This window comes from Danaus plexippus, chromosome 28 (genome assembly GCF_018135715.1).
Source record: "Danaus plexippus chromosome 28, MEX_DaPlex, whole genome shotgun sequence".
NCBI classification, from domain to species: domain Eukaryota; kingdom Metazoa; phylum Arthropoda; class Insecta; order Lepidoptera; family Nymphalidae; genus Danaus; species Danaus plexippus.
This window is the reverse complement of record NC_083556.1, coordinates 1,529,418-1,549,712: the sequence shown is the minus strand read 5'-3', so window position 1 is coordinate 1,549,712 and position 20,295 is coordinate 1,529,418. Positions and strand designations below refer to the sequence as shown.

The following is a 20,295-nucleotide window of genomic DNA, read 5'->3' as shown; positions in this document are numbered from 1 at the left end:
GATTTAAAATCCCTTCATTATAGATTTTTCACCTTCCCTATTTGCTTCAAGAGGTTTAAAACAGTTTTGTCACAAACAACGCAGCCTGCAGCTAACTAGGACGTGGTTTTTCAGTGAGTTGAGCGTATTTCACTTTACCCCCATACCGCTACCGGTTGCAATTTGACAAGCGAAATATGTATATATGCACAAAATAATGAGGCTATGTAGTAAAGATTGGATTGTTAGACTTATTTAAAACTAACCAGACACTTAATACAACTCATCCTAATTCAATTGTGGCGCAAATGTCCCAAGCCATGTAAAAATGCAATATTTCCGACTTATTATTTCCTCTATCTTTACAAACATGATAACTATCAAACGATTAAAGTAATTTCTAGCAATTTTGATATCTACGAGCGATATATCCGATAATTAAATTACTGATAGGAAAATCAGTGCTGTCCTCAAAATGTACAAAATGGCCGTGAATTTAGTTTTGTTTTGTCTGGCATTGTTTATTGTGAACGTTTACAGTGACATTCTGTGTGAGACCGGTTTTTGTGAGGTAAGTTGAACATTATTTGAGATTAAAGGCGATAAATATAATTGTAATATAATGAGATCTAAGACTTTCGCTAGTTTTGTTCATTTAAATGAAACTAATATTTTTCGGATATACTACGCGTGCTTTATTTCTTGTTAAAACTACATAACCCCGACGTTTCGGCTCCTATTCAGCAACCGTGGTCACGGGCAGACGAGATGTGAATGTCTCGGGAGCACGCGTAGTATATCCGAAAAATATTAGTTTCATTTAAATAATTGTAATATGCCTTTATGATACAACTTCTCAGATGAAGTGGTCAGCACTGAAATTACAAACAAATAGCACAAAGCTGCTCATCATTAAGATAACATAATTTTTTCTTAATAATATATATTATAATAAACCTTTACATTGTTCATATGTTTAAAAGAATATAAGTTAATTTTCAATTTGAATTTAATACAGATGGGTTTAAGGTAATTTATTAATATTCAGGTAAAAAGAATTACTAGAATGTAAAATCATAAATAAGTTTGATAAACAAATTTAAACTGTTTGAGTTAATAATCCAAACTGTATCCTTAGTGCAAGTGTTACCCTACGTACGGAGCGTTTTGAGTTTTCTATTCATAAATTTACGCAAACATCTCAATTAGAAGCTAGAAACGTAACGTATGTAGAGTGACTGTGCATACTTATACCAGGGATACTTCTGCTATTGTGTGTAATAAACCTCATTCCAAATAATTTACGATAACAATTCACATTAAAGAAGCTTTCGTTTAAAAAACTTACCCTTAATTACGTATGAAATGAAAAAAAAAAAATATTTTCACGACAAGTGCTAACAAAACAACATAAGAGTGGACAGTTTTTAATGTAATTTGTTTAATGTCAGCGTCATATTAGACAAAATCCCTGCGCAGAACCAGCTCCAGACTGCGATCTAAACAATGGCACACATTCTGGAATTTGGCTGCCTTCGCCAACACTATGCAACTGTTGCAAATTCTGTCTCCCGATGTATAGTACGTATATCTATTTAAACCAACACTGAAAATTATTTGTTTTGTATTTGCACCGCGGAATATGAATGAAAGAAAAAAATTAGATTCATAGAGTAAATTTATTGCTAGAAACATTAAAGCTAGGTCGGAATGTTTCATGAGTTAATATGCCATATGCTATATTATAAAAAATCTTTGCTCAAAAATTATACATAAGAATTAACACAGAATAAATGATTATTTATCAATAACAGTATATAGTGAGTTACACGTGAAAAATTAATAATAATATATATAATGATTTATATAGTAATCAAATGTCAGCTTTGAATATATGTACATGACAGACATCGTGTCATTTTGTGGCAATCAACAATACATGGCTACGTTAAAGCTATTTAAGGAAAACTTAATCAAAATCGGTTTGTCCGTTTAGTATTCTCAAAGCCGTCGACTGAAAAATAATTTCACAAAATAAACATAAAGTGTTTCGGAAAATTTAAAGTAAGGATAATAGATAATGATTAGGATAGTCCACTAACATATGACAAAAAAAAATTTTAGTTAGGTTTTTCGCTACCTCATTATTTTGGATGTATCCATTACATCCATTTTAAATTTCAAAACTCCTATCTAATGTTAAAGTGGGTGCTCATTGACTTAAGTTAACAAATTTTATGAAAAAATACATTGATATGGGAAAGTCTAGATATTGGATGAAAAAATTGAGTGTGCTTCTTATCAACTGACTTTTATAAAAAAAAATTGTTTAAATATTAAGAGTCTTAAGAAACAAGGCAGGTCATGAACAAGATCATTTTTCTTTTCCTTAAACTATGTTTGTTAAGTCTTTTTTGGATGTTTCGTTAGGAAAGATTTTTCTGTTTTATTCCACTACGTGTATAAGTTTCTTTTCTTCCTCATTTTTACCAAGTATTTTATTGTAATCTTCAAATAATTTCACACCTCTTTCCGCAGTATCGTTAACGACACGTAAGTTTCAATGCAAGTTTTACCTTGAATGTAATCACCATCCTCGCCCCAAGTCTCGGGAGGCAACTGCAGTAATGAATCTTTAATGCCAAGAACTGTGCGCGCCCGTAATGTTCTTTCGGAAGCAAAGACTCCCACGGTAACCGTGACTGATAGTTTAGAAGAGTCACCTCGTACTGTACGACATCGCCCCCAAGCATTCATTTTTTGAATAATACCCACTTTCTCGTCACAAGAAACCTTGTCGGAAAATAAGTCCGAGCCTACTATTTCATCTGATAAATAGCACAAATGACGCTCTAAGACTTCTCCCGCTGCTGTACCTATTTCAGCATTTAATGCTTCATATGTTTTCAGTCTTTCCAAAGTTGTAATTCATTGGTCCGGTCATTTGTGTCAAAGGCGCTTCTATCCAAATTTTCTTTTAAATAACTGCACAAAACGTAACGAATCTAATAATTTGTTTTACTTCTCTCTTAGTCAGCTTGAATATATTTGAATTAGACCGAAAGAGAAAAATCTTAATAGCACATAGCAGTTTAGCCACCCAACGAGCACGATGAACGCCAGTGAATCCTTTCCGGTGGCTTGTTCAGAACGATCAGGGTAAGCTCTGTTAGCTCGTTATAATCATCTCGGATTTGTTATACTATTGATAAAGCAGCTGTGGGACTCTCAAGCGTAAGTGCAACGAACTGATCTGTGCTAGAACTGAAGTCAGGGCAATCATAGTGTGCTCGTGAAAATATATCCCAAGCGTCTCTAAGTCTCTTGAATAATGGCATTTCTAGACGACCGAAACAAATGATGAATATCTTTGAAACCATAATTTCAAACAAATGATGACGATATGCAAGCCATAAAAGTTTACGCCCTGTCTTTGCCTCTGGGAGAGCACACGCACCATTTTTTGCTCCGGTGTTAGAGGCTGTAGTATCAAAACTCAGAGCGCGAACTCTCTTCTTTCTTTATTTTCTCCCGTTTCTGCAGTAAGTTTGGTAACACTTAACAGTTTTTCAGTATCATTGCCAGAAACAATAAACAGTAGGCGATCTACTTTCTTATTGCCCGTTATATCAGCATTATATCCCCGTTATATCTTTTCATCCCAATGTATCACTAATGAACGTTTCTTGTGTAGATTTTTCCTGGTTTGTCAAATTGTGCTTCGTGTAATTGAAAGTGAAGCAGGATTGCTGCCTAGTGTGACAGACAACGGGATAGTCAGCCGCACTGCTTCTCGATCGGTTATTTTGTGACGGTCAAGAGCGCCAGTCACATATTTTGTAATTTGAAGTGACTACTGTCACTAGCGCTTGTGATACTGTGTGCCTTTTGTTGTAAAACCGCAACAAACTCCACGTTTTGCTATTTCTTAGCAAGGCTTGCAGCACTAGAAGTGCTACTAAAGCTGGAATCCAGTGGTATTTCTTGACTCGATACCACAAAAGATGCACTCCTTTTTTCTGCGGTATATTCTTATTCTTATTGAATTTAAAGCATTTGAATGAGCAACATCAAATAACTTATCTCCAGATATGCTGTAAACGCATTTTCCCACTTTTTCTGAGATTCTGAAGTTCTTGTGGTTTTTTTTTTAAAGCAGCCAGTTTTTATGAATATCAATAAGTTTTTCATTGCAATGATTTTGTTGTTTTTTTAGGAATAACAGATTTGTTCCATACCTCTTTTACTTCTTGAATGACTATTTGTACATAATCTTTCACTGTCTTCGTTACGTTTAATATCTGTTGATAACGCAATAGACCTTGGCAAATAGTTGGTAGTTAGTTTAGCCTTAGTAGTGGCTCAAGATCTCGTCATCCAAGAAGAAAAATTTTATCTTTTTTACGTGTTGAAAACTCCTTTCATTGCACTATTTCACAATCACACAATAGTTATTTAAACACACCAATCGTTTTTCTTAATCTTAATCCTTAAAATACTATATTTCCTGTATATTCAAATAGTTATCATATAATATTTTCTACTAACTAACAAGAAAGTTTTCTACTAACTAACAGAAACAAAAAAAATATTTAAATATTTATCACAATAAATTAAAAATAACAATTGATCGAGCACCCCCTTCCACTAAAGATAGATTGCTGTAAGTTTACTCGGTCAATACTATAAATATGTGTAACAAATCTATGGGTAAAAAAAAATGAAAATTTTTGACCACCCTAATAATGAAGTCTAAGATTTTTGCGATTATCATTTTCTTCTCGTCTGCCCGTGATCACGGTAACTGATAAGTAAACATCGGGAGTATGTTGTTCAAAATAATTATAAACGCGGAGAAAATATGCTAAATATTCGTTTTATTTCTAGGATAACATTTATTCATAATACAGTTTGTTTTTGTGTTGTTTGTATCGGCTTTATTTAAAAAAACCTTTCAGATAAAGGAGCTGTGTGTAGTATTGGAGGACCTGGTACAGGCATAACTGTGGGCAGATGTGGGGAAGGTCTTACCTGTGACAACACAACCAGAGTGTGTGTACGAAGTAAGTGAATTAAACGAAACATGCATACATTTAAAGTGATTTTATATTGATTTGTTCTACTGCTGATAATGTACAAAATAATTTAAATTAATTATAACGTTGAAAGTTAAACAATAAGTTTCAATCGATATCCTAAAGTATACACACCGTGTCATGGCAATTTACGTGTGCACGTCCTATAAAATTTTTTGTTTGAAACTTGGTATAAGGCAGTATTATTTAGCACAAACCCCCTTCGATGTTTTGGCTCGTCGATTATTTTGTTGGACATCAACTAAGTACCAAATATATCAATGTTATTCCCAGTGAAGACGAAATGCCATGACGCTCAAGACGACTACGACGCTCGTGAAGCCCGCTCCCAGACCGGTTTCACTGAAGTTCGGCCCGAATGTGATGATAAAGGAAAGTTCTTATCCTACGTCTGCGTGCCTTCACAGACGTAAGAGAATATTTTATTTTTCCATAGAATGTGTTGTCATTGTTAGCAATGTGCAAATAAATTTTTGTGTCCTTATTGTACATAAACGTAAGCTGTAAAATATACAGCGGTTAACTTTAAGCTGCTCGAAAAACTCGATATCGGACTCAATGAATCCTTTTCATAATTCTGGTTGTTATAAATCAGGAAAATTGTAGGTTGTAAATCATTTACCGTGCATACAAACTCGTTACAGAAAAGATAGATGGCGTTGCAGGTCTTCACCAGGTGTGTGGATATAGTCATGGCCAAAATAGTTTATAAAACGAAGTACATTTACATTATTCACATTCCCTATAATTGAAAAAATTATACTTAAAATTTTGCTATTCTTGTGGATTCTACCCTTCAAATTATTGACTTACGAATCTAATTGTAAAGGTCTCATATTATCTATGCCTAAACTTTGGGTTTATGAACCGAAGGGAATTATAATATTTCTACACAAACAAATTTAACTATTACTTGCGATTACATAAAGTTCTTTACAATTACATACAATGATTGTTTTTTAAATGAATTCTGTAAATTATTTTCAGATGTTTCTGTCAATCCGAAGACGGCGAGAGGATTTTCGGTGAAGTGGCCAACACCGGAAGCGTATCGATGCCTTGCAGTAAGAAACTGAATACTTTTCCTGTTCACTAATGTTACTATTTTCAAAAGATATTATCCTATTATTTATAACAAAATAGAACTAGTTTAGAAACGTTTTTGAAAATGACGGATCCTCAGCACGACTTACTTCTAATGACGCTGAATCCTAATTTGACCAAAAATACTATGTTCACTTAAATTACTTCGTATTTATGGCATAACCGATGAAATTTAATTTATTGAATCCAAAGATACAAGGAAGATTAAAAATGATCATCACTAAGCCTGTGTACTACGTACCTTATCCAAAAAATCAAATAATTTTTATAGCATTTAATTTAAGAATATAAATACATCTGTTTGTCTAGCACAAATATATATTTTCTCTTACAGGATGTTCAAGAATGTTCCACAAAATCCAGAAAACCATTTCCAATAGCGTTCCCTACCCAGTCGTAACATTGCGATGTACATCCGACGGCAACTTCAACCCGGTACAATGCTTTGACAGGAAATGTCATTGTGTTGATAAAATAACTGGGATCAAGACTGGCACAGAAGTCATAGATTTGGATGAGAAAGCGATTACGGATTTGCCATGTTGTAAGAATTATTACACAAAATATTATAATTCCATAATAATTTGCTGTGCAATTAAAATGTCCTCAATTGTGACGATATGATAAAGCCCTGTGTCCTCTAATACTGATCGTTTTTTACCTAGTACAGGGCATAGAATACCTTTTTAACTAACCTAACCAGATAATTCTGTACTAAATAATTAGCCGTGGGAAAAAATATGGGCATGGTTTTCTTTGAGACCATAAAAATAATGTATTTTCAACTTTCAGATGAAGCTGATTTGGATCTTTTTCGTCCGAGAAACGTATCCCAGCGTCCATTCCAATACACGACGCCATGCTACGAGAGCGTCAACGAAAGGCGGCAACTGATAGACCAAAGTAAAAAAGATGGTTATAATGTTGACTATTTCTCAAGTTTCACTTCCATCAACTGCTTACCTGACGGGACGTTCGGACGGACATTAATAAATTCAAATGGAACGTAAGTATTAATATAAAAATAATAATAAGTGCCTCTTTGATGTCATGAACGATCAAATAGTCTTACATCTCACGTTGTAACTATTTTGGTTAGATAACTTGCTTATTTATATTAAGACAGCTGTTGACCATCATGACCACATTGTCCATGACCTTTGAATTAAATGTATCGGGGGCAGTTATCTTTTGACGAAATTTTAGTACCAAGAACTGAGATTGGTCGGTGCATTTCAAGAAATTTTTGGCAAAATGGAGTCAAGCTGAATGGATATCCCTACTGCCCAAGGCCTATGCTTATATTTTGGGGGCTTTACATTTAACTAGTTTGGCATCGTCGTACTCGGAAACTGCCAGAAGTGTGAAATTTACAAGATCTATCAAAACTATCTTTCAAACTTACTTTAATACGGATGGGGTTCAAATTTGGATTGCAATCACTTTACAACGGGGCCTGTATCTGAATGACCGATCACTAATAGCAGGTCATTAATGTGCAGCAAAAAATAGGGATGCGGAAAGACTGTACCCTTAGAGTACCTTGCGATGACCGCCAATAGCCCATATGAATAGCTATGCCACAGCTACCAATCGTGCAAATTTTATCGTATCAGAACTTGTCGCAAGCATTCGAAACATCAAATAAAACTGCTTTATCGCTCCAAGTATCGCTGTTTCTCGCTAGAACTCCAATAACTCTGAGTCTTAACCAAAATAAGCAATTACGACTTATTAATTTCAAGGTAGTGGTGGACTGGAAAGAGATAACAGATATAGCTTCTGAGTCTGGAACAATCACCGCTAGCTCCAAAGCCTTTTTGCTTAAGCGCAGAAGACCTTAGCGGTAAGGGTGATCAGATGGTATAGCACGGTCAGCTTCACTGTAGCCAAACTTTGGGATATAAAGGTGGGAAATTCTCAATCGGGTGTACTGTCACCGGGCGGAGACATTTTGGATCAGATTTGATGGAGAGAGGAGTAGCTGCGTTTTCTCCTCACTGAGTTGATGATAGTTTCGCGATTCGCCACACGTTGATCCGTGAAACACCCGTCTACACGGAACACTGACGTTCAGTCTTGTGCAGGTAATTACGGGACATGGATGCTTCAGTGGGTTCTAGCACAAGATCGCTAGAAGGGAGGCAAACCTCCCCCCTCACAGAACCGTGACGAGCCGATGAATATGGTTCATTACACTCTAGAAAAATGCCCTTCATGGTCCTGTCTCCGCACAGTGGTGGGTCACCAGGGCATCCTTCTGTGAGCAGGTGATTGCGCAAAGAGTCGGTGGAGCAGAAAAGGGAGTCAGTCTTCTCCGTTAATCCGCAGGGGGAGGCTGGGAAGGAGGCGGGAATACGCCCTACCATTTCTTACTTTTCGTCGGTGGCTAGCCCATTAGTTGAGCCTAATCACGCCTTTTTGTTTTTCCGTTACCATGCACTCGACAAACAAAACATTGACATATCGAAGAAGACTAAAATTTAAGTGTAACTTTTCAAAGCCATAATTCATGTGGCTTCATCAGAAATTTTACCGCAACCTACCAGCGAAGGCCTTTAAATTCCATTAAATTATAATTAAGATAAGTGCAAGAATAGATCAACCTAAACGAAATAATATTATAATCATTTCTGGTTCACCTACAATTCATTGTTCTCATAGATAGGTTTGATTAAGTATAGGAAACTTTCATTGTTATTATATTGTATATTTATATATATTTGAAACATTTTATTTTTATAGAAAAGTATGTATTAATGAACGGAATGCTAGGATTGGAAATTTCGAAGCGAGAATAAATACGCCCGAATATGATGACATGGATTGCAGTAAGTGTTATATTTAAATGAAATAAAAAAAATTCTACAGGGTTTTATAAATTCGTTTCTCTCTATTATCAGAATGCGCGATAACATCGTCTCTAATGAGTTCGTCGGAGCTTCCCCGCTGTTGCTCCAACGGTAACTTCCGTCCAATACAATGTCGACGTGGCAGCTGCTACTGTGTGGACTCTGACGGTCGACAGGAAGGGATGCAAACCGCTGACATCAGCAGTCTGCCTTGTTACACGGCTAACTGGAGAAATTGTTGATGAATTTTTTTATAGCATTACCTTAGTGATTCGAAAAATACACATATTGAAATTAAAAACTAATAATTAAATTAAATAAATTGTTTTCAAACTTTTAAAATGAGTCCTGTTTTTATTTCTATCTCCACATTTAAAAAGTTGTACAAAAATTACTACTACTGTTCGTATTTCTCAGAAATCTTAAATTTTTTTAGTCTATAAACAACAATGGCTACTATTTTGTCTATTATCATTTCGGTTTCAATCATGTGATAAATTCTCTTGCAACTCTGAGACTAATGGACCTAAATATTTTTATTAAAAAGGTTTGAATCCGCAGTTTTTAGAGTATTTTATCCGAGGCACACCAGTTTTCTTTAATGTCAACTGGATAGTGCTTCCGTAAGAAGGTGGAAATAAAACCGTGGGGGATATAGAGGAACCATCTCTGTAACTGATTAAGAAAGATTAGAAGGAGACACAGATGCGGGAAATGTGTTCTAATCCTTTTCTGTTTGCATGTAGAAAGAGGCAACGTATTACTTCGTCCGGATGCGAGAAAAGCCGACGAGGAAAAGATTGACATCTAGTTTCCTTTCAGTTGTCTTACCTTTTTACTTCATAAAGCCCTAAAAGTTAAGGTTCGAGGACATCTCAATACTTAAAACTGAAGGAGATCGGAGTACACTAAGTATGAATTATAAAAATGGGGAATCAAGGTGAACGGATTGCTCTCAGTAGTAAAAGACAAACCTTTGTTTGATGCGGTAAAATTTTTGTGATGATAGCGTTAAATTTCAAATTTTCATCTCGATCTTGGCATTTTTGTTTGTTTTTAAGTAATTTTTTTACTCGTGCTTGATATTAATACTATCTGTCAATAAGGACGAACACTCTAGACATCTATTCGCATCAATAGGCAAACATTGTATGAAGCTCGCGCTCAGACCCCCCACCTTTTTATACGTCCCGCCGCGCCGCGTCGAGAGCGGCGACCGTTACACAAAAATAATCCTTATAGCATGATTCAGTACTCACGCGCGATGGCTTAATAGCGCATTACATATAACTTACATACGATTTATATAATTCTTTTTTTATTGAATAGGTAATATTGTTAACTTTAATTAGGGATGAGTGAGTGTTATAAACGTAAGAGTAGACATATAATCAAAAAACTCGGAACTGCTAAGCTGTCGGGAGTTACGAGTGTTATTGTGAGTCAACCATAAAAGATAGACATATGCTGTCGTGTGGAATTATTTCTATAATTTAAGGGAGAACATTTCCGTGATACATGATTTCTTTGTCGCTTTAACCATAAAGCTGCACACGCAACGGAAGCTTAACAAATTAGTACCTTTTTCAGAGTTCCCAACATTTCCCTTTACTGCTCTGCCCCCATTTATCGTAGCGTGATGAAAAGTATACTATAACCTGACCAGAAGTATGAAGAATCATTGTACCCAGTTTCGTTAAAATCCGTTGAGTCGTTTTTTTTTCTATAACGAACATACAGACAGAAAAAATTTTATTCATCACTCATCACCCCCTGATAGTTATTGTACAGAACTCACCTTTCTACAAAAGTAAATATAGATAGACTACAATAACTGAACGCTTCCGACACATCGTAATGATTGGTCCTGTGATGTTGACACGAGTATGTGAAGAAAGACAATAACCGAAAGATAATAATTCCACATATTATATTGTTCTAAATGAAACAACTATGTTGACCGATTTATATTTTATATAAATTATAAGAATAGAGAGGTAAAAAAATTTAAATTGATAATATTAACTATTTTATATACCTACCTTCATAGTATTTGAATATTTTAAACACATATATACGTTTGGTAACTTTTGAATATAACTGTACAATTATAAATATGAAGTGATGAGAGGCGAGGGTGCACTGTGGGAAAAAATACGTATATCCATGTGGCTTAGCCTAAAGCGGATGGAATTACTCACATGTACCCATAGTGTACACTTGCCCGATATGCCTTAGGCAGTGAAAGAGTATAATCTAACCACCAAACGCTTTTTACATTAAATTAAATTCTTTTATCATTTAATTCTTAATTTGAATTATTAAAAAAAAAGTACAAATTTTTAGTCTGGTAATTTATAAAGGGGTGTCTTTGTAATTTTATTATACTTTTATTAATTTATTTTAAACGAATCATTGTAGTAACTGTCTCTGCATGTCTTTATGAGACAATATTTTTTCTTAACAGTATTTATATATTGTATTACGTACTACAGACTGTGTTATTTGACTTTACTTAAGAAACATCTATAGTCATCAACAGGAGATGGCTGATCATCATGTGTTATTAACCCTCTAATGCATGAATTTTCTATCGTATTGAAAATTTCAGCTAATTTTAGATTCATATTTAGAACAACAAATATGAAGAAGAAAACTGATTTTGTTATCAGGTGCGGCTGTTATAGGTAAAAAACAATCATCCGCCTCTAGGCGGACGCATGCAGTGAGTAGTATTAAAAAACTTTTCCTTTATTATACATTGAGTGAGACTTTCTGTATTTTACAATTACTATTTGTTATGAAAATCATAAAAGCATGTCTTTGTTGTTGAACTGCACAAAGATAGATTGCATTTAGTGCAGTATGCTTGAGTTTCCGATTTACATTTAGGGTATTTGCACTGCTTCTTGCCAGACCGATCCCTAAAAACGCACCAGTGGCCAATTTGGTCATAACGAATATCATCGGTTGGCAGATAGGCTCGTTTCGCTGTTGGTATCTTTGGTGGCGGTGTCGTATTGGATGGTCGGCCAACGCTTCGTTTTACTGGAATAGTGCCGCACACGCAGAGTGATTCTGCGACTTGTGTTCTGAACGTTGGCAACTCAATTTTATCTGCATGGGGATGCAACCGATGATAAAGTATATAAGCATTCACCATTGCCACGTCGACCATATGATAAAAAATTCGGTTGGTCCATTTCCGGGTTTTCATACGAATATGATAACGGCCTAATAAGCCATCCATCAAATCGACACCCCCCATATGCCGATTATATTCTTTGATGATTTGTGGACAGTCAATGTCATAGTGGGTTTTCTTTTTTCTATCCCAACGTGTTACTTTTGAAATCTGTTTGTTTATGTTTTTAGACGCAAATGGTTTTACTCCAACGTAGGTAGACAATAGGCGCACAGTTTTCGTATCATTCCATAGCACAGAGGATATATCAATACCATATGCAGTACCTACAAACTCTTCTGAGTAACCACGATCAACCTTTTTCTGTTGCAAAATTGCATCGCTAGACAATTTACAGTTGGGTACTCTGTTTACTCGCACAGTTCCCAAACTGTAAATTCCTCTACTTCGGAGATACGTAAGCAGGCCAAGGGACGTGTAGAAATTATCGAAGTATAGGATGTGATTTACGAAATTTGGTATTTGTTTTGACAAGCGAACTACAACATTTGACGCAGCCCCAAGATCTGGCATACCATCAAAAATCACGTTATCTTATTTCTTCATTTTGATCAAGTTGCTCTGGAACAATCGGACAAATTGTTGACACTGCACTGCCCGATTCTGTTGTATTAGTAGGTATTTCCGTTTTCTGAGATTCGTCAGTGAGTGGTTCCAATTCATCTTCAGTATGCATGAAATCAAGATTTGGGGCGCCTTGATCGCTATCAACGTCGTCATCGTTGTCATCGTCTGTCCCTTCATCATCAGTAGGAATATTATCTAGCAATTGCCAGATCTCCTCTTCACCCATTTCAGATAATTTTATGAAATCTTTACGCATTTGGTTTGCCATATCTGAAAATATATACTTTATCTACCGCATACCAACACAAGTCAAAAATATTGTAGCTCGTCGAAAGAAATTTTTATTTTGAGTCACATGCATAAGTCCGCCTAAAGACGGGGTCCTCAAATGGGCCCAAAGAAGGACACCAAATTTGATTCGACTCCACTCAAATGAAGAAATGTATAATAAAGGTATCTAGTCACTCACCAATAATTTTTTCTGCTTCAACCGAAGTTCCACAAACGTATAATTATTACACAAAGATTGGACATTCACGCAGAACAATTTATGCATGTAACCTCACCACTTGTCCGCAAACATGTGACTGAATCCGCTCGACCACGTTTCATGGCATGATCCCCTCCATACCAACAAAATTCACGTATACCTATTAGTAACCTCTAGGCGGTGTTATGCAGATTGGCAAGTAAATTTACATACAGAGCAAGTTACAAGAGTGTGGTTTTATGTCCGCCTCAAGGCGGTTGAATGCATTAGAGGGTTAAAACTGACTATGAATCAGGTACCTAACAACATCAGTGTGTGATTACACTAAACATAATATATTAAAGACAATGAGGCACAAATAATATGAAGAGGGAAGTGACTTTGACTTAAACATATTAGGATTTAAAGACTTGAAGTATCAACTCTAGTAGTGTCCAGTACAATGTATGGTATCTCTGTTCAGTATAAACTCTCTGACGATGACTTCATACACAAGGGGAAGTGTTGGCGTCATTGGAGCCATTTGTATATTGCTCCTACAGGAACATCTTCCTCAAGCTGAAGCTGTCTTTCACACAAATGTTATATTACCTTCTCACTCCTAACTGGTTATAGAGCCAAAAGTTTACATATTTTCTGAAGGTTTTGCCAGAATTTTATTGAAGTAAACAATATTATTTATCTCTGAATAGAACACTTTAAACTATAGCTTTAATATCTTACTATTTTTGTCTTACTAATGGACATGTCTTTTACACTGTTAAATTGTAAGTGAAGTTCTTATTTATACCTCAGTAATTCCATGTGACAGTAGAGACATTCTTCTCATAGACATATTTATGAGGACCAAAGGGGTTTTACTCTACATAGTATCCGTAACATTTAGTGAGGTAGTATAGAGTAGTATGAGGTAGTATATGACGTTGAGAAACTCCGCACGTTTAACTAGGACGTACAAGCTTCTCAAAAGATTGTTCACAAGGTTTTCATATTTTGGGCGAAGACTCATATTTCGGGCTTCGGATGAAAAAAAACCTCGAAGTACTTTGCGTCATTGTTGTCGTTCCCACCCTGTAACACGGCTGTAGTCAGGTGACAACTGATGGGGATTTCATTCATTTGACTCGCAAATCGAGCCAAGTGTTCGTTTTATTGATTAGCAGAGTTACTAGAAAATGGATTGCGTCTCCTCGGTTTTGTCCAACGTGTACTAGGACCATTAGAGTGGACTTATATATACATACGTATATTCTTTCACACGGTGTCGCTTGTAGTGGGTAATTTTGTGACATCAGGTCCTCCACTATTCTGTCTTGGTAGCTCACAGAGTAAAATATTACTAACTCTGCGAACTGACGCTTCTCTTCGTGCGTAAGAGTAGACTTGGAGATTGACAGACTTGCGCCTGGCAAGAGGGCTTTTACTATCGGGGGAGCTGCCGTCTGCTATAAACTAGAGCGCAACTTGAAGGGCTGGAGCGGACTCCTCCTGCTGAGATATCACGTCGATGTTCTGTGCTAGCAGAAGGACCAAAGAGATGGAGGAAACCCTCGCGTCAGCCGAAGGGTCCGCAAGCCTCTGGTGCTGCGACCCTAACCTTTCAGGCTCTAAAGGTTCTTAAGGGCTCCGAACAAGAATCCCTGTGTGCAGGTCAAAAGAAGACGTCATGTGCGTATACTACGAGGCGATCGATCTGCCCGAACTACAAGTATTTGCGAAAAAACTGTACGCATTCGTTGAGCACGCGGAGCTCATCAATGTCATTTACAACCTCACTAACTTATAATAAAAGATTTCACTATCCTATCATATGTCAGTAATTACCCTCGCTTCCCGGAGTCAGTTAGAGTCAACCTACAACTGAGTGATCTTGTGTGGTTGAGTTGTTCCTGAACCGTGTTCCCTAATACTACTAAGGGAGCACGGCCCTTCAAGTAATTTTTGTATTTAAGCAATAATCGACGAGTACATCACTCGTTTTATGTTAAGTGCTTGTTACACTGTGTTCGTAAGTTACAGCATTAATAAATAATTAATATGTATATTGCTTAAAAGTCTTTCTTTGATTTATATTCATATAAAGACAAGACCCGTAACTCTTACAATAAGACTGATAATAAAGATTTTTAATAAGGGCATTTTTTAGGGAAGAGTAGTTATATTTTTACCAGCACCTACATTATTATTGATTACGGAGCCAATACAGTGACGACAGGACTGTCACCGTTGTTTTGATTAATAAATTAATAAGTTATTGCTGGGATAAAATTGTGGGAACCCGATACTAAATATAAGTTACGTAGTAGAAATATATAGTAGGTACTGAACATATGTTAATTTTGTGATGGCTACGTTTGGTTATTAACTTGTATTTGAAAGCCATAAATACTGGCTACAGCGATTTTGTAGCACATCACTATAATAAATGCCGAACATTATGAGTCAAGACTGAAACTGTACCTCAACACTTTAGAAGTGGGATGGAGCGCAACTACGGGCAATATTTCAATGGATTAGCCGAGATACGACGTACATCTATCGAAGATAAAAGTGAGGAAGAATAAGAATTTTTTTTCCTGTCGTCGGAAGAGAACTACCCTCAACCACGTAAAAGGAAAGAATGTCTTATTTAGATGCAGAAATTATTCCCATATTCGATCCTGGGAAGCAATCTACAAACGCTTTGAGTCACAAATCGACCAGCTAGCTAGGAGACCTGTACTACTGGAAAGAACGAGACAATTTTTTTATTGGGCAAATCCGGCTATGTGGTGCGGCTCGCGATAGATACGACGACTTTGATAATTACGAAGATACTTGGGTTCTATAGATAGGTTATAAAGACTTTTCCCCATCAGACGGATTTTATGGAGCCACTGCAAGTGATGTTGGCACGTGTATAAAGTAGTGACGAAACTGTGCTCTTATGGCAACCCTCAGGCTCTCGTGTTGGCAATGTGTCAGCACGCGAGCTTGTTGAGTGCTGTCGGTGCGTACCAAGTCCTCTCTGACAGTCGCTTACAAAACGAAGGGCCTATCTCCTCAGGTAGATCTGGTGCTGCAACTCGTAATAAAGCATCAGATAGATATACTTTTATTGCAAGAGTCTTTATTGAAACCTTGGAAACGAGTAACACGTATTGAGAATTACAACTTAAAACGACCGCCAAGAAAGCCGGAGGGGGTACAGTATCTACCACAGAAGAGCTCTTCACTGCGTCCTCTTCGAACCCCCATTTAGAAAATTTTGAAGCATCGATTTGTTAAGTGAATAGGACAGGCCATTAGCCCATTCTAGTAGAATCCGTATACCTATCCCCATTAACAAGTTTAGAGGAGAGCGACCTTCCTTCACTCCTATCGCTAGGGAATTCTAGCTTTCTGGCTGGGGACTTAAACTACAAGCATCTTCGCTGAAACTGCCGACAAACATTGAGATCACTGCTCCTCTTAATCCGAAGCCATATCCATTCCACGTCGGGACAGACACAACGTGCTCGACATATCCCTCCTGAAGAACGTTTGGAGGTGTCTTCAAGAACTTGTTGCAGAAAGTGAAACTCAAGTAGCTGTAGTGATGAGAATGGTTTACGCGCAAAATGTTCATTCTTATCTACACAAAATAATTATAACTAACACTATTAGATATTAACGAAAATATACAGTCCACTGTCATTGGTTGCTTGCTGTACAACCTGCTGGTTATGAAGCACTGTCCCTTTTCCCGCGGCGTTTATATAAATATCACTGCTCGCGGGGCCGATCTCAGTTTTGTGCGTTTGACATTTCCTGTTGCTGGTTGACAAGACTGAGGTGAGCATACGACGATGTTGTGTGGAATAAAGTTACAAGTACTTTTCGGGCCTGCGTTATGATTGTAGCATATTTTTTTTAATGTCCTGTGGATGAACAGCTTTGTCAAAGGGTTTTAATGTTTCAATCTGACCAATGTAGTCACGTTCTCTTGAGAACACAATATTCCTGTTTCATTTCAACTCATGTTTTCATCGAAAAACTTATGCGATTTTCTTATCAGAACATTGTTTTTCAGCTTCTTATGTATATTGAAGTGCTACAGTGCTTCGTCTCAAGTGAAAACGAACCAACAGTTCGCTTGAACCAAAATTTTACCTATAATTGAAATTAATAATCATAAAATAATTAAATGGAACGACCTGTGTAGTCTGTACTTGACACATTAATTAGTAAATAAGTTACACATTTTTATAATTCATTTTATTTGTCAATTTATAGTTAAGTGATAGTTTAGTTCTAAGTAACTGTATTAGTTTAATTTATGGCGACACTGGTGCACGTGTTATTGTTGTATATTTATTCGTTTTAAGTAATAAATAAACACGAGGAAAAGATTAGGGGTAATTTGAATAGATTGGCCAATGACTGGCCAACGAAATAATGTCTACACTCCTTTATGATTACGCCAAAAATATACAAGTAAATATAAAATCTACTGTTAAAATTTCAGGTTCAGAAACTACGAAGAAAGTTTGCTCGACCAATTATTACGCATATCATTTGAAGATTTGTTATAGAGTTACCAACGATGTAACTGAAATGGAACGTTTAAATTTTTTTTGGGTTGAACAAAGCCAAATTGTTTATTGATCAGTAATTTCAGTTACGTGATCCAGATTTATTTATTACTTTTACCTGTAATCCAAAATGCATAGAAATTCTTACTCCCCGAACAAACATCCAGGGACCAACACGAACACAGCAAGTGTATTCAGGCAAAAAAATTCGGTCTCTGATGAACTACACTGTTAAACAAAGCAATTTTGAACACACTCGAGGACGGAAAAACAATGCCGCAAACACGCACTAATTTTTATTCGCTTAGTGGAAAGAATATAACCAGATCTAATAAATGATATCACATGTGCTAAGATTGCCTGCCGATCACGAAGCCGATCAAGACCTACATGTTGTAATTACAAATATGATTCAGGGCCAGTGTGGTGCCATCAACCGCTAATCACCTTGGTTAACGGGGTGTGACAACAATGTCCACGGATATTAACGGCACTGGCAACGGTGGCTATACAGTGTCGCGATCTTTGTCAATCACCAGATAATAGCGCTCAAAATATCACAACAAAAGTGAAAAAAAAGGATTGGAACAGTTGGATTGTTTCATATTCAAACCTTCTCCCATCTATGCGATGCGGTTCCTAGCTATCCGGATGTGCGTTCCTCTGATGCTCTTGGTCGTATGTATACAGTTCATCCAAAGAACGATGCATGTCTCTATTTGCAGTTGTTGGTAAATGTGCGTAGACCAACGTCATTTGAGCCGCTATCGGCTGTTAATGTCAGTTTTCCTGACACATCGTGCTACGTGTGGAAAACTTAACATACCAAAAAACGATGCCTATTGGGATACGAGAATAGTTGTAGCATTTCTTGCATCTCTAAGCCAAATAAGCACATAATTTTATACCATCATTTCGACTTGCTTTTTATAAAACCTGTGGCACAGATACAGGGATAATATGTCAGAAGATATCTTTTAATACGTGTCATTTATAGATATCACGATCTTGAAACAAATGAGGACAAACATAATCTGTTTTTACTCTTGATCGAAGACGTTTTACCTCATTTGCCATAATTTATTTAACAGCGTAGGAATGCCTGTGAAATGAATTGAATGACGCATTTAAGGGAGAATTGAAACGTCAAAGTGAATAAGACCAACAGGAATTTGATGTAGTAACTAAAACAATTTTTGCCCCTATTGGATACCCAACCGAAGAAAGTTTAAGACACTAAATGAAGCTAATTGATAATGGAATTGTTTGCTGTCATTTTCTGGTTCTCCTTTTAGACTGGTAAGACATTACTCATGTCATTAGTTTTTGCATTTTTCGTGCGGGTTCTAATATTGCGGATACAGTTGCTTCTTCGGAAAAAGCAACCGCTTTGTTTAATAATGCCGTATGGCATTCAGCATTTACTTTTCAAACTATCGACGAACCAAAGTGTAATAATGCAAAAAACTCAGCAATGGAAAAAGTTTTATCTTTAACTTTGAAAGATCTATGCAATGTCTCGAAACGTTTTAAAGGAACAATGTATTTTCTGTGGCGATATCCGCCAAACACAGCCAATAATTCCATAATCAACAGCTGGCGATGGAATATACACTTGCCTAAAATCATCGAATCCTTGCGAACAAAATTTAACGAACAACAGACACGAGAATTGCATTGCATAGCAATAAATTTGCGGATGACACCTCAGAGCAATTGCTAACTATGGGTAAGTCGAGTATCTGTCGAGGAATCACACGGATTGATTTCATTTCCTCGTATATTTCTGTAACTTTTGTCCCATCGAAAGATGAACTTGTCAACAAAGTTTTCCCAAACATCATTACTTGGCAAATTTTGCCGCGAAAAATAAAAATGTGGACCACATAATTCAATATGTGACCATCGAAACAATGCATTCATTCAAATCAATTCACTGTCCAATAAATGAAGACAAAGTCACCAACTATACAATTGCATTTTTTAAACTCCATGGATGTACTGGGCCCAGCACTGAACAATTTACACAAAAAAATGGCGTCGTTATAATCATGCTTCCAAACATAAACCTTCCAAAATAGTGTTATGGTTCGCGTTCGGTAGTAAGTAAATTGACGAACAATATGTTTTACACAACGATACTCGTTAAGAGAAATACGTAAGGGAAGAAACTATTATTCCGAAAATCCCAACTCATAGACTGTTTGAGTTTAAAAGACTTCAATTTCCGATTCCAAGGCCAATCATTCAAGTTTATGGGTTGAATCAGGAATATTAGTGTTTTTGGCAAGGTCAATTTTAAAGGGCATTTTTACGGAGCGGAAAACCATCTGCATTTTTCTCTTGCCCGACTGCCTGATAAGAAAACAAAAATTGTGTACCCCAGGTTAATAACCGAAGAGCCCAACCTATGCACAGAAATACATGAACAGTAAAGAATAATTAAAAA

At 36.4% G+C, this 20,295-nt stretch overlaps 1 protein-coding gene across 1 annotated transcript; it reads left to right on the top strand.

Annotated features, from left to right (window-relative positions):
* Positions 1 to 412: 412 nt before the first annotated feature.
* On the top strand, positions 413 to 9,376 carry LOC116776370 (uncharacterized). The gene is made up of 9 exons (XM_061525401.1): positions 413 to 550; positions 1,431 to 1,560; positions 4,938 to 5,042; positions 5,349 to 5,484; positions 6,063 to 6,139; positions 6,514 to 6,723; positions 6,972 to 7,185; positions 8,925 to 9,010; positions 9,083 to 9,376. Exons 1-9 carry the CDS (start codon positions 455 to 457, stop codon positions 9,271 to 9,273), a joined length of 1,245 nt encoding a protein of 414 aa, XP_061381385.1. The 5' UTR covers positions 413 to 454; the 3' UTR covers positions 9,274 to 9,376.
* Positions 9,377 to 20,295: the final 10,919 nt, after the last annotated feature.

What these genes read in the sequence shown, in the direction of transcription:
- LOC116776370 (XM_061525401.1), top strand. Translation starts at nt 455, where the DNA reads ATGTACAAAATGGCCGTGAATTTAGTTTTGTTTTGTCTGGCATTGTTT. An exon ending in GTGAGACCGGTTTTTGTGAG is followed by an intron (nt 551 to 1,430) that starts GTAAGTTGAACA and finishes GTTTAATGTCAG; the next exon opens with CGTCATATTAGACAAAATCC. An exon ending in GATTACGGATTTGCCATGTT is followed by an intron (nt 6,724 to 6,971) that starts GTAAGAATTATT and finishes TTCAACTTTCAG; the next exon opens with ATGAAGCTGATTTGGATCTT.